Consider the following 16,357-nt stretch of genomic DNA (forward strand, 5'->3'; position numbering starts at 1 on the left):
TCCTCATTATTTTTGGCAGTATCACTGAGCTCTAGAAGGCTTCAACTATGGATGGCAATAGTCTCTTTTCATATATTTTTTTTATTTCTAGTTTGTGTTGTCTGAATACGGGGAAAATAAAATTTTCTTTTGGTGGCTTGGGGCGGAATTCTAAATACCTCAATTTTCCATTCTTGTTTTATTTTATTGTATGCTTTTGCTAATAAAAGAGTTCTGTGTATTCAACACAAGAAACCAGGAGACTGTGACTTGATAAAGATATTTGTACTCAGGTTTGAAATGAAGGGATCTTGGTATTCTCTGAACTTGGTTGTATTTTTGCAGATGTTTCATTATCCAAACTAGGTAACATCATCAGTTACCTAGTTTGGGTAATGAAACTTCTGCAAGAAAACAAACTCAGAGAGCACCAAGGACCCCTCAAACTGTGAATTCTAGTCCCGCATTAGGCATAAAAGCCAGCTGGGTGACTTTAATCCATTCAGTCCAAGTCTCAGTCTCAGAGTTGTTGCTGTAGGGAAAGTAGGACGAGGAAGTAGTATCAGGTAAGATGGCCATTTTGAGTTATTTATTAAAAAAATACTTTTAAAAAGATGTCAGGTGACAATTATTGAACAAAATTCAGAACTTGATAATTTGATATCCTATTTGCATAAATTGGAACTTAACTTCCATAATTTCTAGATAACTAACTTAAATAATACACCAGGTACTGTCTAGTTGATACCTATGACAATCAGTCACCTTCCAAACTGAAGTCAGCACTGGCCAGAGACCAAATTGTGTTTTCCTAGGAACAGCATAATACAGGTCTGAAGAAACAGTATCTGCAGAGAAGAAGTGATAGTTTGAAATATATTAAAAAATGCAGAGCTGCTAACAATAAATCTATAATGATGTAAATGAAATATTGATGATGCGACTAAGTTCCCAACTCTATCTAGAAATCTCCTACAGTGGATTTCTTAATTGCTTATTTACATATCAGCTTTGGATGCTCATGGGTCAACAAAGGCTAACCAGTTCAGGGATTATTGGAATATCTCTTAGTAAATTGTTGTAGAAAGTGAGAATTTTTTTATTCCCAATTGTTCAATAATATCAAGAGCAAGCATAGGTTTTCTCTACCCTTTCCTCTACTATTAAACTATTGAAACAAAGAAAATGTCCAAAGATAAACAGAACTTGATTTTTGTGAAAAAATTATTTCTAAATTTAATTATGATTCTTTGGCTAGGTTTCAACTTAGACATACTCTCTTCTTTGCTTAAATTATCTGTGTCTTACCTGTGAATCCTGGGTTTTAATTTTCTGCCATTGAATGGACCTAGGGGTTATAGTAAAAAAAGCAAATGAGATCTCACAGTTTGAAAAAATCTACTTGCGCAGCCTGGAGGAATTAACAAACCTAGAACAGTGTCTCTTTCAGAAATATTATGAAATATGGGGAACAATCTGCCAAAGTTAACATCCTGAATATTGCATGATATTAGATTGCTGCCATTGATAATATATTTCAGTTTAAACATTTATTTAATAGCCTATGGTATCTTTATTTCAGCCCATAAATAACTCAATATTGATGCTTTGTTATTGCACACAATGACCTTGTGAAGTCATCAGTTCCACAGTAGTACTACAGAGAAATGTCCCTGGCACAGTTTTCAGTGGCAAGGTTTACTATGAATAGCTTCCCATAAAATTATCTTCTCCAGATGTTTTTTGAGTATTCTCAGATTGGTAATCCAATACATCTGGAAGACAAAAAGTTGGGGATGGCTGATATAGAGACAATCCTAAAGACCTGAGGATAGTCAAAGTATTGTAAAACTGATGAAATTGTTTCATTCAGATTTGTGCTATAATAATCCCTTTTTTCCTAGAAATTATCTTGACAAAAATTTAAAAAATGCTCTCTAGTAGTAGCCTACTATAACAAGAAATAATATCATCACCCCCAGAAAGTATATATGGGAGAAATGCAGGCTTTGGTTCCTCTTAGTGAAAGAAACACTATCTACGTATTGTCGTTGTTTTTCAAATTTTGTTTTTCATGTATTGAAATACATTCTATACCTAAGCCTTAGCAAGTACTCAAATTAAGGCTTTTTTCCTGCCTAAATGTATTCTCTCTCCTGGTCTCTGTTGTACCTATGCCATTTTTCTTTCATCTTTTTTAATGGCATATGTTGGTCTTCTCTGTGTCAATATTTCTCCAGCACTATCATTTATTTTCTTCTATTCTGCAGTTGTATCCATTCAACTTTCTCTGAATGCACATGCTTAAACACAAAGGCTTCCTAAATAACATTCTTATTTTGCACTGGCTAAAATTAATATTTGTAAGAGTAATCTGTGAGAAAGTTACTTCATTGTACAAACAGATTGTTTGCATCTGATATAATTTAATTTTTTCAAGAAATGCATTTGCAGACTAAATTCAGTGATGATTCCTCTTTCTACAGAGATCTGCTTAAAATGCAATGTATACTATCTCAGCCAAGCAGAGGCTTTATTCATATTTGCTCTCAACATCACAAAGAATGCCAGTATTCATGGAGGAAGAACTATTCCTGTAGATACATGTAGTCTGCTAGAAAGGCAAGCCAAAATTACAATCATCATTTTTTAAAAAATGGTGTTGGATCAGAGCACTTTAAGAGGAAGTACAAAAACATACAAAATGAGGCATTGTTGCTAATTATATTCATTGTCAAGTAACGTGTTATTTTGTCTACCATTTCTACAATAGCTCATAGTGAGGGCTGCCAGTTTCCTTGGATTCACAGAATAGACTGCTTAGCATTACTCTCATTGTAGAGCTAGATCTGTTATACTTCGACACAACTAGATAACATCTTCAGTACTACTGAATGTGAGATTTATGTACAATAGTTTGCCTTGCCATATTGATGGGATATGATTTTCTTCTTAAGGGGGAACTACTAAGAAAAAAATCCATACCCCATCAACACTCGCTACTGTATATAAACAGAAAAAAACTAGTTATGAATCAACTTATTTATTTCACATATCTATCTATTTATCTAATATATCTATCTTTATTTGTCTATCATTTTGTGATATTTTAACATAGCATCAGATACAAAACAATTTTCTTCATGCTATAATTCCTTACAAGTAATTATAAAAACTTTATCTGAAATGGTCTAATCTAACAATGTCAAGAACTTTTGGGATTTGCTAACTTTGTACCAACTTTTTATTCTCATGTAAAGGGAAATAACTTATGTCATAGGGAAGAAATACTTGGAACTGAAATGGTACATGTCAATGAAATTGCAATTATGTGATTTTTATGGATACACTCATGTCCATCCATCCATCAAAGCCCAAAGATAAAAATGTTATTATGACTGATAAACCTTTATACTACTGGAAATAATATTTTCATTAACATGCTGTTATAACAATAGAATAGTGGGGAACCCTCTCTACAAAAATCTGGATTAATTCAAATCCACAAATGAAGATACAGATGACACACTTTGACTACAGAAAAGAAGTGCTAATATTAGGACCTATTATTATTATTATTATTATTATTATATTACAGTATTATATTATTTCACACAGATCGTGTATAATCTCATTTTCTCCTTAAATGTTTAGTGATGCTAATTCATGTGATAATATATAATACTCCAGCATCACCATCCTTAGAACATCTTTTGGGCAATTTATCATATTCGTGTAGTAATAATTAAAGGTAGGAATGTATGAAAAAGTATTTATCAGAGTCTGGGTATTCTGCCCCTTTTCTAAGATCCATGAACTAGTTCATACATGACATATCCAATGGGGGAACAAAACATTATTAGACTTTTATCTCTTTTGGAAAATGTGTCAAATTCCTATCTGTCAACCAGGTAAGTAAATGATGGGTTATTAGAATGGTAGGTGCATTCTTTACATGTATTTAAAATTGTCATACATCACTTGTCCTGGCAGCAAATACTGAAGCTTCTGCACTAGTTTCAAGGGTGTTCGTGCTGCTGTCAGAGTGAGCTGCAAAAAAAGTGTAACATTTAAACATGCACTAAAGCAGCCTTCATTGTCCTGGGGTCCTCCAAATGTGTTGAACTACTGTTCCAAGAATCTTCAGCCAGGTGTGTTTTCAACCAACATAGAGGCTGTCAGACTGAGAAAAAAATATTTTCCTTTATTCCTATTATTTTAGGATAATATTGAGAATAGAGTAGGACATTAAAATTTTAGGGTAAACTAAAATGGCGCCTGGACATAGCTAAGAGAAGACACCTGGAACAATTGTTATGGAGCAAAAAACAAAAACCCACAATTTTCCTATGAGATTCTAGGTTACTTGGGCCCAGTCCAGATGATTTTTACAACATCTCTTTGAAATATCAAGGTTTTTTAAGTCATGTGACATTATGATTCTGGAAAACTCATCTCTTAGTAACTCTTCCTAACCCTTTGCAATATGTTACACTCTGGTGCACTTTTCCAAGATTCGTAATGTTGATTTTGATTTTTTTCCTCCCAGGGACCTAAATTATAATGAGCTGATGGAATTCCCAATGGCGATTAAGTCACTCAATAGACTTCAAGAGCTGTAAGACTTTTATTTTCTTTCTGTAGGAATAATGTTCAAACAGATCATTTGAGCTCAACTCTAATGTGGGCAATCCCAAACCCTAATAGGCATTCTTTCACCATTCCTCCATAATTCTGCTTGATCATATTCAGCATGGCAGTAAATGTTTCACAGACACCATTAATGTATTGTTAAACTTCCATACTGTTAATTACCAGCAGGGAATCTGCTGTGAGCTTTATTAATGATGGCTTTGACCCCAGTGATGACATATGTACACACTTATAAGTCTGGATAGAGCCATTAAAAGCACACAGAACTGACAGGGACATACTTTTCTTTTTCCTTCTTGCTTGGCTAATTTTTGCTGCTCCTGCTGTTTTTCGGTTCCCAGAAAAAGTTTGGGGCTTCTAATTATTACTTTCAGTGGAATTCTCTTTTCCACCTCACTGAAGTCCATTCATTCTTTTATGACATAGACAATTTGTGACATCTCAAGCAAGATTCATGCATTATAAGTAAATTTCCCAGGCATTAAGATATATCCACATGCCCCTAATTGTGTGGATGATGCTTCCGGTTTCTGCATTCCGCTCAACTGGAATACTTTAATTGCCTTGGTGACATGAAATTACACTGCTCCCAGGATAAAGATATAAACTCTCAAGTTTACATTGTTGACTTCTTTGAGCAAAGAGGATGTCTCTTCTGCTTGATAATGCATATTCTAATAGAATTTCTGATTGCCATATGATATTAGACATTTGTTCTAATTCAGATTTACTAAAAAATTAACTTTGGTATTTGGTTTACAATTTTCGTTCTATGTTTCCATCCCATAAACTATAAATACAAACATACTTATATCATGGAATAGCTGGAGGATTCAAACACAAATTTTGTTTTCATGTAAATTGCTTATTTGACAAATAAAATAAAATAATTAATATATTTGCATGTTCGTGCAGCTGGGAAGCATTATTTATTCAGCTTTTAGCCATGTGAATTCAGCAAAAGAGAAATCTGTCCATTTGACCCATTTGATCATCATTCATACAGCTGTGTAGTAAATTTTAGTTTTCCTGCTCTGTTTCTTTTAACCATCCTAGAATTTTGTTTGTTTGTTTAAAGGGGCTTCCATAACAACAACATCCAGGCTATTCCAGAGAAAGCGTTTGCTGGAAATCCTGTACTTCAAATTATGTAAGAAACAGCACCATAAAATTCAGAGCCATTTCTTCATCCCCAGTCTTCCAATTATATTTACAAGTAATATCATAAGCATCCATACTAATTCTGTTGATGCCAGAATGGTGAAATAGTACTGTGATGGCATTTGTGTCATGATAATGCAGTACCTTTGTCAGGACCCCTTTGCTTTCCTCTCCTGTGGATATCTCGGTGCATGAGAGCCCCAGAGAGAGAGGAAGGAAGGGGAAAATGATAAAACCTGTGTGGCAATACCCTCATGCAATTGCTGCCAGTTATGAGTTTTGCATTAGACATCAGGATGCAAGTATTTATTTGTGTAATGACGTCACCAAATTCATATTGTCATTTTGGCATCATTGTGCTTTGCTGTGGATGCTGTTATATGAGTGAATGTGTTATGTCACTGATTTCTAAGGCAGAAAGATACTGCCAATGTCCTTATTTCTGACCCAAAATACATATTTTGCCTAATCAAATTTTTATTATGCTCAAGAAGCAGCCTAACTGCTCCCATTTGATATCAGATGCTAACTCATCACACATTGGCTTCCAATGTTGCTGCATTGCATCTCCCAGCTTTCCTTACCTCTAAAATACAGATTGGGACCGCTGTTAGTTTTAGTTGAGCAACATCTGGAGAATCATAGTTTTCCCATCCCTGTTCCAAAAAACATAATCTTTCAGGAAAGTGGAAAACTGAAAAAGCATGTTTGCACATCATCTTTAGCAATGCCACCTCACATAAATCTTTGGATCTTCCTATATCTGGAAAAGTACCATTATTCTGCATTGTTTTACCTAAGAACAGCTGTTGAACCAATTATATATCCATTTTCCTATTTCATTTTTCTACTGGGATAACAGAGGATTATGTTAGTTTAGAAACTGGAAAAAAAAAATCTAAGGAAAACTTTCCAATTCATCTCTGTGTTGTTTTCTTAATTTCCTTCAAATAAATGAGTACATTATAGTCTTGGAAATTACGCTTTGATGCCAAATAGATGTTCACATGCTATGTGATAAACATATTTTCATGTAATACCAATCATTTATTGAACAGTCTTCCAACTGACTATCCTGGTTTGGGCTATCCTGAGCCCTTGAAGAAGTAAAGGATGACGTGAAGGGTGCTTTTTCCCCTCTCCTGCAGGACTTTAACCCAGGCTGGAATCCATTTGCTTCCAGGAGGAATGTGTCAGCAGTTGGCCAGCCTACGAGTTCTGTAAGTTATAAGCACATTTTGCTTTCTTCAGGCTTTGGGGAATTGCCTTTATTACCAATACACCATTCATTGGTCTGTTGCTGAACAATCAAATATAAGGGTTCTTTTGTACAGTTGTGGCAACTGTTTCATTTGCCTTCTTTCTCCATTCTAGGAACTGATAATAAGGGAATCATATGATTATATCTGTGTCCTTTTTCAGATTGCTAGCATAAATTGAGACCCCTGGTTGCAAAAAAAACAAGGGTGGAAATGGAGAAAAAAAAAGATATCTGAAATCAAAAATGCTTTAGTACAGTGGTTCTCAACCTGTGGGTCGGGACCCCATTTGGGGTCGAATGACCGTTTCACGGGGGTCGCCAAACAACGTAGTCCGCCATTTTTTTCCCCCTGTTCCTTAGCTGTGCTACTCCCTTTTATTCTATTGGCTTTTGAAAGCCAATAGAATAGATTCTCTTGAATAGAGTCTAATTCTATTGGCTTTCAAAAGCCAATAGGAATTGTCCAGGCTGTCTTTTTCCTTGCTGAGCCCACCAAAAGTCCCATTCTGCAAACGGTGCTGCACCAGTTGAGTAGTCCTCGACTTACGACTGGTTGGGGATCGCGGCATTAAAAAGGTTGAGAACCACTGCTTTAGTGCAAGTTGATGGAAACCCTGCTCAATTGAGATATAGGAGGGAGGGCCTGTAGAATAAGAATCTAGCACTTAACATTCCCAGCATACCAACAAAGCTGTTTAAAGTAATGTAATGATATCACATTTATTAATATTTGGGATGTTTCTCTACTGAACATTTTTTATTTATTCTATTGTTTTTAAGTTATGTTATTTTTGAACATCACTCAAAAATACCTTACATAAATACAAACAGCATGAAACAGATGTTATGTTACTCTAACATGTGGGGAAAACATGTGTTTGTCATCTTCTAAAGCAGTAATGGAGAACTTGCAGCAGCTTTCCACTAGTTGCTGAACTATCCCTTAATATTGGCTTATTATTGAAGGGCTTCAAAGCCCTCTGCTGCCTTAGAGATGCACTAAATAAGTTGTTCATAGCACTGGTTTTTTATTATTATTAAATTGGGCGTAATAGACAAGTTAATAAGAAATGGATTGGGGTAATCAAGGAATAATACCAGAAACCGGATGATGAAATGAATAAAAGGAACAGTGCCAAGCATCAGTTGGGTACAAGAAGATTTACCTGTCTGTGGGGTTTCCTGCTTACCCAGCTGCATAGCCTGAAGTCATGCACTCCCTTCCTCCGTACTGTATGCATGCCAAGAGGGCCTTTAAGAAGACTGACTTTGTTCTAACCTTTGTTATTTTCCACTCAGTGAACTTGCGCACAATCACATTGAGAAACTGCCCAGTTTTCACCAGTGCCAGAAGCTGGAAGAAATGTAAGTGTTGCTTTGCTGTGAAATTCCCAGATCCAAGTAACTTACTGAGCATCTGGTGGGTATGTGTGAACAACTGAGAGATTAAACCTGATACATAGTGACTTAGTGTGGAGTCTTCTGGAGGTTTTATATCTCAGAGGTTTGGTGGGGGGTGTTCTTTCTCTCTTTTTATCACTTTTCATCCTCCCACCTTCCCCTCTGATTGTGCCCAGTAGATAACATAAAAGCCTGAATTAATATTTGTGTCGTTCTGGTGCTGAAAATAATAGGAGCATCCAAAATATTTTATAACTGAGTTTGACTCACAAAGGTTACCGTGAAAGCAAGACATGAAAGCACAGAGTCCCCAGTGTTTTCTGCCTGTTCCCTTTAGATATGGTATTCTTGTGGCTGAGAATATCATCTGGTGTCATGGAGCTCTCCAAGCTCCATAGCAGGAGCAGATGTTGAAGAGGCCTGGGAACTCTTGGTAAAAAGAAACTTTGTTACTTGCACGCTTTTGATTTGAATGGTGCACTGCCCCAAGCCTGAGGCTTTTCAAGGGGAAAAGGGTGGGAGGGGATTGGGTGGATATGTTCCTTGACCCACTTTCCCCTTGAAATTTGAATCCCTGTGTAATCCTTAATAGAAGTAACCTTCTTCGCAGAAATGCTTTCTTCTGTTGCCAGTGGAGCACGTTTTTCTCTCTCATTGCAGCCTTTCTGTCTTTGCAGTGGCCTTCAGCACAACTGTATCCACGAAATTGGAGCAGACACCTTTGGGCAGCTCACAGCCTTGCGCTCCCTGTAAGTACAGCCAGCAGGGAGCTGTCAGGGCCTTCTGACAGTAAGGCTTTATGCTCTTAACAAGATTACAGGCTCAGTTATATATAAAAAAAATTCAAAGTAAGTTGGCCCTACCAGACCATTGTCACCCAATATTTAACCCCAATACAGTTAAGCATAGACCCATGCTGCAGAAGCACTCTGCAAAATGAATTTAAAATATTGTAGAAAGAAAAATCTTCATCAGAGTCCAGCCCAAACTGGGAATAAACAAAATGGAGACTGCTTTAGAAAGAAGGTTGTAGTTTATTGAAGAGTAGAGCCAGACAGAAGTGTGGCTCTGGGAAAGCTGACCTCATGTAGCAGGGAGTGGTGGGATTTTATACCTTCTTGAGCTTTTGTTTAGAGTTCTTCCTGTTTGAGGCTTTGTATTTCCTGTGTCATATACTTTGACTTGAGTCTGAGTGTGCCCTTTTGGTATTTGTTGAGTCCGTGGCGGGAAACAGACGCGAGAAGCAGCTGGAGTTCTCAGTTTCTTTTATTCAGCGTTCAGCTTACAGGAAGATGGCTTCAGCCTCGCCCAAACGCCTCGCAGCCTCTTATATAGGCAACTCCCGGGTAAATGGGTTACTTTTCCCGCGCCAGCACCCGCGCATGCGCACGGCGCTGGCGACAGCCTGTCTGGTCCCGGGCAGCTTTGCACCTGCCCGGGACTGCCTGCAAACGCCCGAGCCGTTTGCAAAGGCTCGGGACATAACACCCCTTTCCCCCGGGCTAAAACTACTACCAACATACAACATTTATTTTATACGACAATTTGCTCCCCAGTGCTCCCACTGTTTACTGGCTTTTGCCTTGCCAGCAATGTTATGTAATCTTCTAGGTACTTAGGAGATTTCTTTGCTCTCTGTGACCTTCTTAGCTCTGGGTTACTGGCATAAGTTCCCTGACTGGAGGGAGGCGTGAGCCTGTTCTCTCTATTGTGCCCTGGTGTCTTCCAAGGACTGTGCCCCGATGCCTGGCCTGCTTGCTTGCCCACCGGGCTCGTCAGGCCAGGGCTTCTGTTGCTTTGTGACCTGGTTGTCCTACCTAGCTGTAGACCCTCAGGCCCCTTGAAGTGATAGCCACTGCTGGGCGTCTCTGTAGAACCTCCTAGGTCAGTCCAAGACCTGTCAGGAGGCTGTCCATTCCCTGAACCCCATTCTGTGCTCGGGCTCGTGTGGGTTTCTGTACTTTCCCAAAACTCAGGTGTTCCCTGATTTGTGCTAGGGTTGTTGTAGTCGGGACTTGGTTCCTCGACTAGCTCTGTGTATGTTTGACCCCCTGTAGGATTTGGGGTAAGGTCAGGCCAACCTTGGGAATTGTGTGCCAGCTCTCTTGCGGGAATGATTTGTTGGGATGCCCCCGGGTATCCTCCGTTGCTGGAGTGCTGTGTGATGTGTGTGGAAAGTGAGTATGCCCCCGGGGTGACTCCCTGGCTGGAGTAGGCGTGAGTGCCTGTTGTGTGGGTAAGCTCCATGACTTTCTTTTCGGAGCAATTGCAGAACCCTGGGATGGGCCGTTTGTGGCTCCCTCAGTGGAGATGGGCAGTAGCTCTTGCCCTTCCCTTTGCTCCAAAGGGTCCCCCTCCCCCCCTGGAAAAGACCCAGGAGTCTCATCAGAAAAGTCTCGCCTAGAGCGAAGTTGGTCGATGTGCCGACGCAGGACACGACCGTTGTCCAGGGCAACCTCGTAGGAGAGAGGACCTGTGATCCTGGACACAGAAGCGGGGACCCATGTATGACCAGGCCCGTAATTGCGAGCCCAAACCGGGGCACCCACAAGTAGTTGTCTAGGTGCCCTAGGATGTGAGGTAGATGAAGGCAGTCTGTCCGGATGCAACCGGTCAAGTCTAGTAGTAAGTTGGCGCCCCCAACGAAGTTCAGCTGGACTTCTCCCTGTAGAAGTGGACGGTGTGGTGCGATAAGAAAGGAGAAAGTCAGCCAACCTGTGATGCCAGTCCCCGTAGGTGAGTCTCTTCAAGGCGTCCTTTGCGATGCGCACCATGCGTTCAGCCATACCGTTGGTGGACGGGTGAAAAGGCGCAGACGTGGCATGACGAATCAGGTTTGCCTGTAAGAAAGCTTGGAATTCGGAGGAGGTGAATTGAGGGCCGTTGTCGGACACAATGACATCTGGCAGCCCGTGTGCAGCAAAAATCCCCCTCAGTACCTGAATAGTCTTTGCAGTGGTGGTGGATGAGACAGGCACAACCTCAAGCCATTTTGAATGGCTGTCAACAAGGACCAAGAAGAACTGGCCCTGAAAGGGCCCAGCGTAGTCAATGTGCACCCTAGACCATGGGGACTGTGTTTCCTCCCATCTATGCACAGGAGCTTGGGGCATCTCTGGGCGAGATCGTTGGCACAGGTGGCATGCGTGTACCTTAGCCTCAATATCTTTATCTAAACCAGGCCACCACAAGTGGCTTCGTGCAAGAGCCTTCATACGAACAATGCCAGGATGACCCTCGTGGAGGGATTCTAAGACCCTAGTCCTCATTGAGGTGGGAATGACAACTCTGTTTCCCCAAAGCAGACAACCCTGAGAAAGGGACAGTTCGTTCCTTTTGGACCAGAAACTCTGAAACTCAGGACTAGGGCAGTGCTCAGGCCACCCGACAGGACCCAGGAGCGGACACGTGAAAGTGTGTGATCTGTACCTGTTTCAGCGGTAACATCCCTGGCACTAAGAGGGAGCTCGGGCAAGGCTTGGATTGATAGAATGTTGACAGCTGGCGCGGGGTCAGCTTCTACTACTGGCAGAGGCAACCTACTGAGGCCATCAGCATGGCCCATTTCTTTCCCAGGCTTGTGGATTAATGAAAAATCATATGCAGACAAAAAAATAGACCACCTAAGCATTCTAGGGGAAATGATGTGGGGAGTCTGCTTACGTGTGGTAAACAGTCCCAGCAGAGGCTTATGGTCAGTGAAGACCGTGAAATGCCTGCCATATAGAAAATCGTGGAATTTTTTAATTCCAGCAACAACAGCCAGAGCCTCCCTGTCTATCTGAGCGTAGTTGCGCTCGGCAGAAGACAGTGTTCTGGAGTAGTATGCAATAGGAACCTGAGTTCCATCAGACCTGAGGTGACTCAGGACAGCTCCAACCCCGTAGGGGGACGCATCACAAGCGATGCACACAGGAAGAGACTCGTTGAAATGTGCAAGAACACTGTTAGAAGTGAGCAAGGCCTTGACTTCTTTAAAGCAAGCCTCATGTGCTTGTGACCACAGCCACACAGCTTGTTTGTCTAGTAGCCTGTGAAGAGGCTCAGCTACACTAGCTTTATGTGGAAGAAAAGAATTGTAGAAATTCAGGAGGCCTAAGAAGGCCTGAAGTTCGGCCTTAGACTTTGGCCTGGGTGCTTCTAAAATAGCAGTTAGTTTGGATTCAGCAGGATGAATCCCAGCAGCATCAATTTTGAATCCCAGAAATTCAGTAGAAGGCACCCCAATCTTGCATTTGTCTTTTCTGAGCTTGAGGCCTGATTTCCTGAATCTTAACAGGACAGCCCTAAGCCTTTCAGCTAGAATGTGTGTGGAGTCTCCTGCAATCAAGACATCGTCAAAGTAGGGGCAGACCCCTGGTATACCTCGTAGTGTGTTTTCCATTACGCTTTGGAAAATCCCAGGAGCGACATTCACTCCAAACTGTAGCCTTTTTACCTTAAAGGCTCCCCTGTGGGTCACAATGGTCTGAGCTATAGCAGCATCATCATCAACAGGCAGCTGTTGATATGCTTGAGCTAGGTCAAGCTTTGCAAAAACACGCCCCCCCTTGAGAGAGGCCAGGATGTGACTGACCACAGGAACAGGATAGGCATGTTGCTGCAATGCCTTATTGAGTGTGCATTTGTAATCAGCACAAATGCGAATGTCCCCATTTGCCTTTAGAGGCGTGACAATGGGGGTCTCCCACGGGCTGGAATCAACAGGTTCTAGGATTCCCTGTTGGATTAGTTTGTCTAATTCAGTGTCAATCTTACTTTTTAAAGCAAAAGGGACCCTTCTTGCTTTAATCCTAATGGGAGTGACAGTGGGGTCTAGCTTTAAGGACACAGGTGGTCCTTTGAATGTGCCCAGCTGGGGGCTGAAAACATCTGCAAATTCTTTGCAGACTTCCTGTAGGTCGAGTGTTTGTAAGCTGTTGAGTCCTGTGACGTGTATCCCCAGGGCCTCAAACCAATCGAGTCCTATGAGACTCGTTCGTTCACCCCCTACTACTAATAAGTCTAGTGGACCTTCAAAACTCTTGTATTGCACGTTAAGGGTGGCCTCCCCCTTAACACACACTCTTGAGTTCTGAAAATCTGTTAATACAATATCAGAAGGCCTTAACTTGGCCTTAGTCCCACTACTGGAACAAATCTTCCTAAATGTATGCAATGAAATGATGGAAAGGGCAGACCCTGTGTCTAGTTCCATAGATAATGGAACCCCTTGTAGCTTCACGTTGAGTGACAGCTTTTTCTTCATGGGCTTGTGTGTGCCTGTCCTACAGATGCTTCTTCGCGAAGCGCAAAAACCTACCCTATTCTGGCTGGGGAGTCTGGTACCCTTCAGGCGTTCTTCTTGGGGTTTTGCCTTTCATCGGCCCAGACACACAGCTGCAATGTGCCCTTGTTTGCCGCATGCCCGGCAGGTAGCGGAGCGGAACTTGCAGTCGGTTCTCCTGTGGCGACCTCCACAGCCGATGCACTTGAGCAGAGCCGAAGAGCTTCCCTTCTGGTTTTCTTTCTTCGCGGGGTGTAGACGGTCGACTTCCTCGTCCGGATCCTCCTCGGAGTTTCGTTGGACGTCTTCCTGGTGCACGGACGCACCCTCTGCACTGCTTCTGATCGGCCGCATGTTCTTGACGGCGCCACCTGCTGCTTCTTCTGCGGTGACTTCCCTTAAGGCGTCTTGGAAGGATAATTCTTCCTTAGCGAAAAGTCTCTGTTGTAGCTCTCGATGCCTTAACCCGCACACGAATCGGTCCCTCAGTCGTTCCTCGAGGTCCTTGAACTCGCAGGGCTTGGCGGCCTTCCGTAACGCGGCGATGTAGTCCTTGGCTGACTCACCGGACCGTTGATCCCTTTGTTCGAAGGTGTGGCGCATGAGATAACGGACACCTTGGGGTGGAAGTGCTCCTTCAGCAGCTTCTTCAGGTCTGCGTAGCTTACAGACTCTACTGGAACAGGTGCTGCAAGGTTTTCTGCGAGTTCGAAGGCGTCTTGGCCGCAAGCGCAAAGCAGGGTGGCAGCCTTCAAGCTATCTTCCCTCACTTGGTTTGCCTTGAAGTAGTTCTCCATTCTGGATACGTAGGACTCCCACCGCTCTGGATGTGAGACGTCGAATTCCGAAAGCCTTCCGATTTTCGCCATCTTCGGATCTTCAGGAGACGGGTCTATCAGCCAGCCTACCCCCGAATGCGCACCGGATTGGCGGGCAGCTGCCGCGTCGACGCCGTTCCTCTTTCGCCGCTCAGGACTCCTTGGGTAAGCTTACACTTCTTCCTTTCCAGGTAGTGCAAGGCATCCCACCTTCGTCGCCAGTGTTGAGTCCGTGGCGGGAAACAGACACGAGAAGCAGCTGGAGTTCTCAGTTTCTTTTATTCAGCGTTCAGCTTACAGAAGATGGCTTCAGCCTCGCCCCAACGCCTCGCAGCCTCTTATGTAGGCAACTCCCGGGTAAATGGGTTACTTTTCCCGCGCCAGCACCCGCGCATGCGCACGGCGCTGGCGACAGCCTGTCTGGTCCCGGGCAGCTTTGCACCTGCCCGGGACTGCCTGCAAACGCCCGAGCCGTTTGCAAGGCTCGGGACATAACAGTATTGGTGGGTTAATCCTATCATATGTCTCCTGTCCTTAGAATTTGAGTGGGGGGGTATGTAGATTTTAGGTGTCTTTGTCTTCCTAATAGCTTCCTGGCTCCAACCTTTCTGAATAGATTATTACATCTGCATTTCTAAAAACTGACCTCTGCCTAGTTTCTGCTTGGGGGAGAGGAGCTGGGGCTGGTTTCTGTCCTTTTTTAAGATATTCTCCATTATTCCTTTGGGGAAATATATTTGCCTTTTTAATATTCCCCAAAATATTTCTTTCTCTGGATTTTTCCACAATATGAACACAAAATAACAGTCTTTCCCACCTGGTACTCTCCAGAAATGTTCGGTTATAATATTTGACCCCTGACTCTGCAATCACTAGACAGCATGGCTAATGATTATGTTGGATAGGGATTTGGGGAGTGAAAATTCTATTCATCTGGAAGACATCATATTGGGGAAGACAGCCTTTGTTGTGTCATTTCTCTCATACATATTGAAAAAAGCTATGATATGTTACCTTCTTCAAAATCACAAACAGGAGGAGAAATAGATTCAGATTTCAAATTTTTTTCCATTTTTTTAATCTGCAAAATATTTAATAAACAAAGTTCACCATTAATTTGCCTTGTTAGCCTGTAAACTACTTTAACTGCTGCGCAAAAGTAATTATGTGAATTCTTTTAACCCCCAGTGTTGACTTTTGTTCCTATACCAGTCTCCTGACTAAAGGTTTTGGTATATGGGTTAGATTAGACGATAGCACCACATGACTAATTCAAATGTGCACAGAGGCATACAATCACACACACATTCTAGAAGTTCCAGGTTTTCTGGGAAAAGCCAAACCAGGAAAAATGCTCCAGTTTCCAAGAGTTTTTCTCAGGTGGATAATAGTAGAAGTGCAGGCAGCTAAAAGCTGGTGTAAGTCGTCGTATGGAGAATTACTTCCATGTTCATTGCTCCTTATACTTCCATATTGTTGCATTTAGGCTGAGAATTACTGGATGCTCACTAGATGACAGTAAATAATCTATCAGTCACCAAGTTTTTGAAGATTATTTGTGGTAGCCCTGAGTTAAATACTATACATGAACTAGGAAAGGCAATGGCAGCGTGGAAAGCAATAGTTATAGAGTTGGGATCAAATAATTAGGCCACTTTGAAAGTTCCTGAGTTTCCTTTCATTCATCTAATTCAGTGGTTCTCAACCTGTGGGTTGGGACCCCATTTGGGGGTCAATCGACCATTTCACGGGGGTCGCCAAACAACGCAGTCCGCCATTTTTTTCCCCTTTTCCTTAGCTGTGCTACTCCCTTTTATT

General features: G+C 41.8%; 1 protein-coding gene across 3 annotated transcripts in view; it reads left to right on the forward strand.

Annotated features, from left to right (window-relative positions):
- Positions 1 to 16,357, forward strand: part of LGR6 (leucine rich repeat containing G protein-coupled receptor 6) — a 155,895-nt gene that overhangs the window by 125,554 nt on the left and 13,984 nt on the right. For all 3 annotated transcript variants that reach the window (XM_039329384.1, XM_039329386.1, XM_039329385.1), the window contains 5 exons: positions 4,529 to 4,597; positions 5,711 to 5,782; positions 6,942 to 7,013; positions 8,354 to 8,419; positions 9,133 to 9,204. In XM_039329384.1, the coding sequence (XP_039185318.1) occupies positions 4,529 to 4,597; positions 5,711 to 5,782; positions 6,942 to 7,013; positions 8,354 to 8,419; positions 9,133 to 9,204 (351 nt within the window). The remainder of the gene's footprint in view (positions 1 to 4,528; positions 4,598 to 5,710; positions 5,783 to 6,941; positions 7,014 to 8,353; positions 8,420 to 9,132; positions 9,205 to 16,357) is intronic.

This window comes from Crotalus tigris, unplaced genomic scaffold (assembly GCF_016545835.1).
Source record: "Crotalus tigris isolate CLP2741 ecotype Arizona unplaced genomic scaffold, ASM1654583v1 scf7180000024396.1518868, whole genome shotgun sequence".
In the NCBI taxonomy this organism is placed as follows: domain Eukaryota; kingdom Metazoa; phylum Chordata; class Lepidosauria; order Squamata; family Viperidae; genus Crotalus; species Crotalus tigris.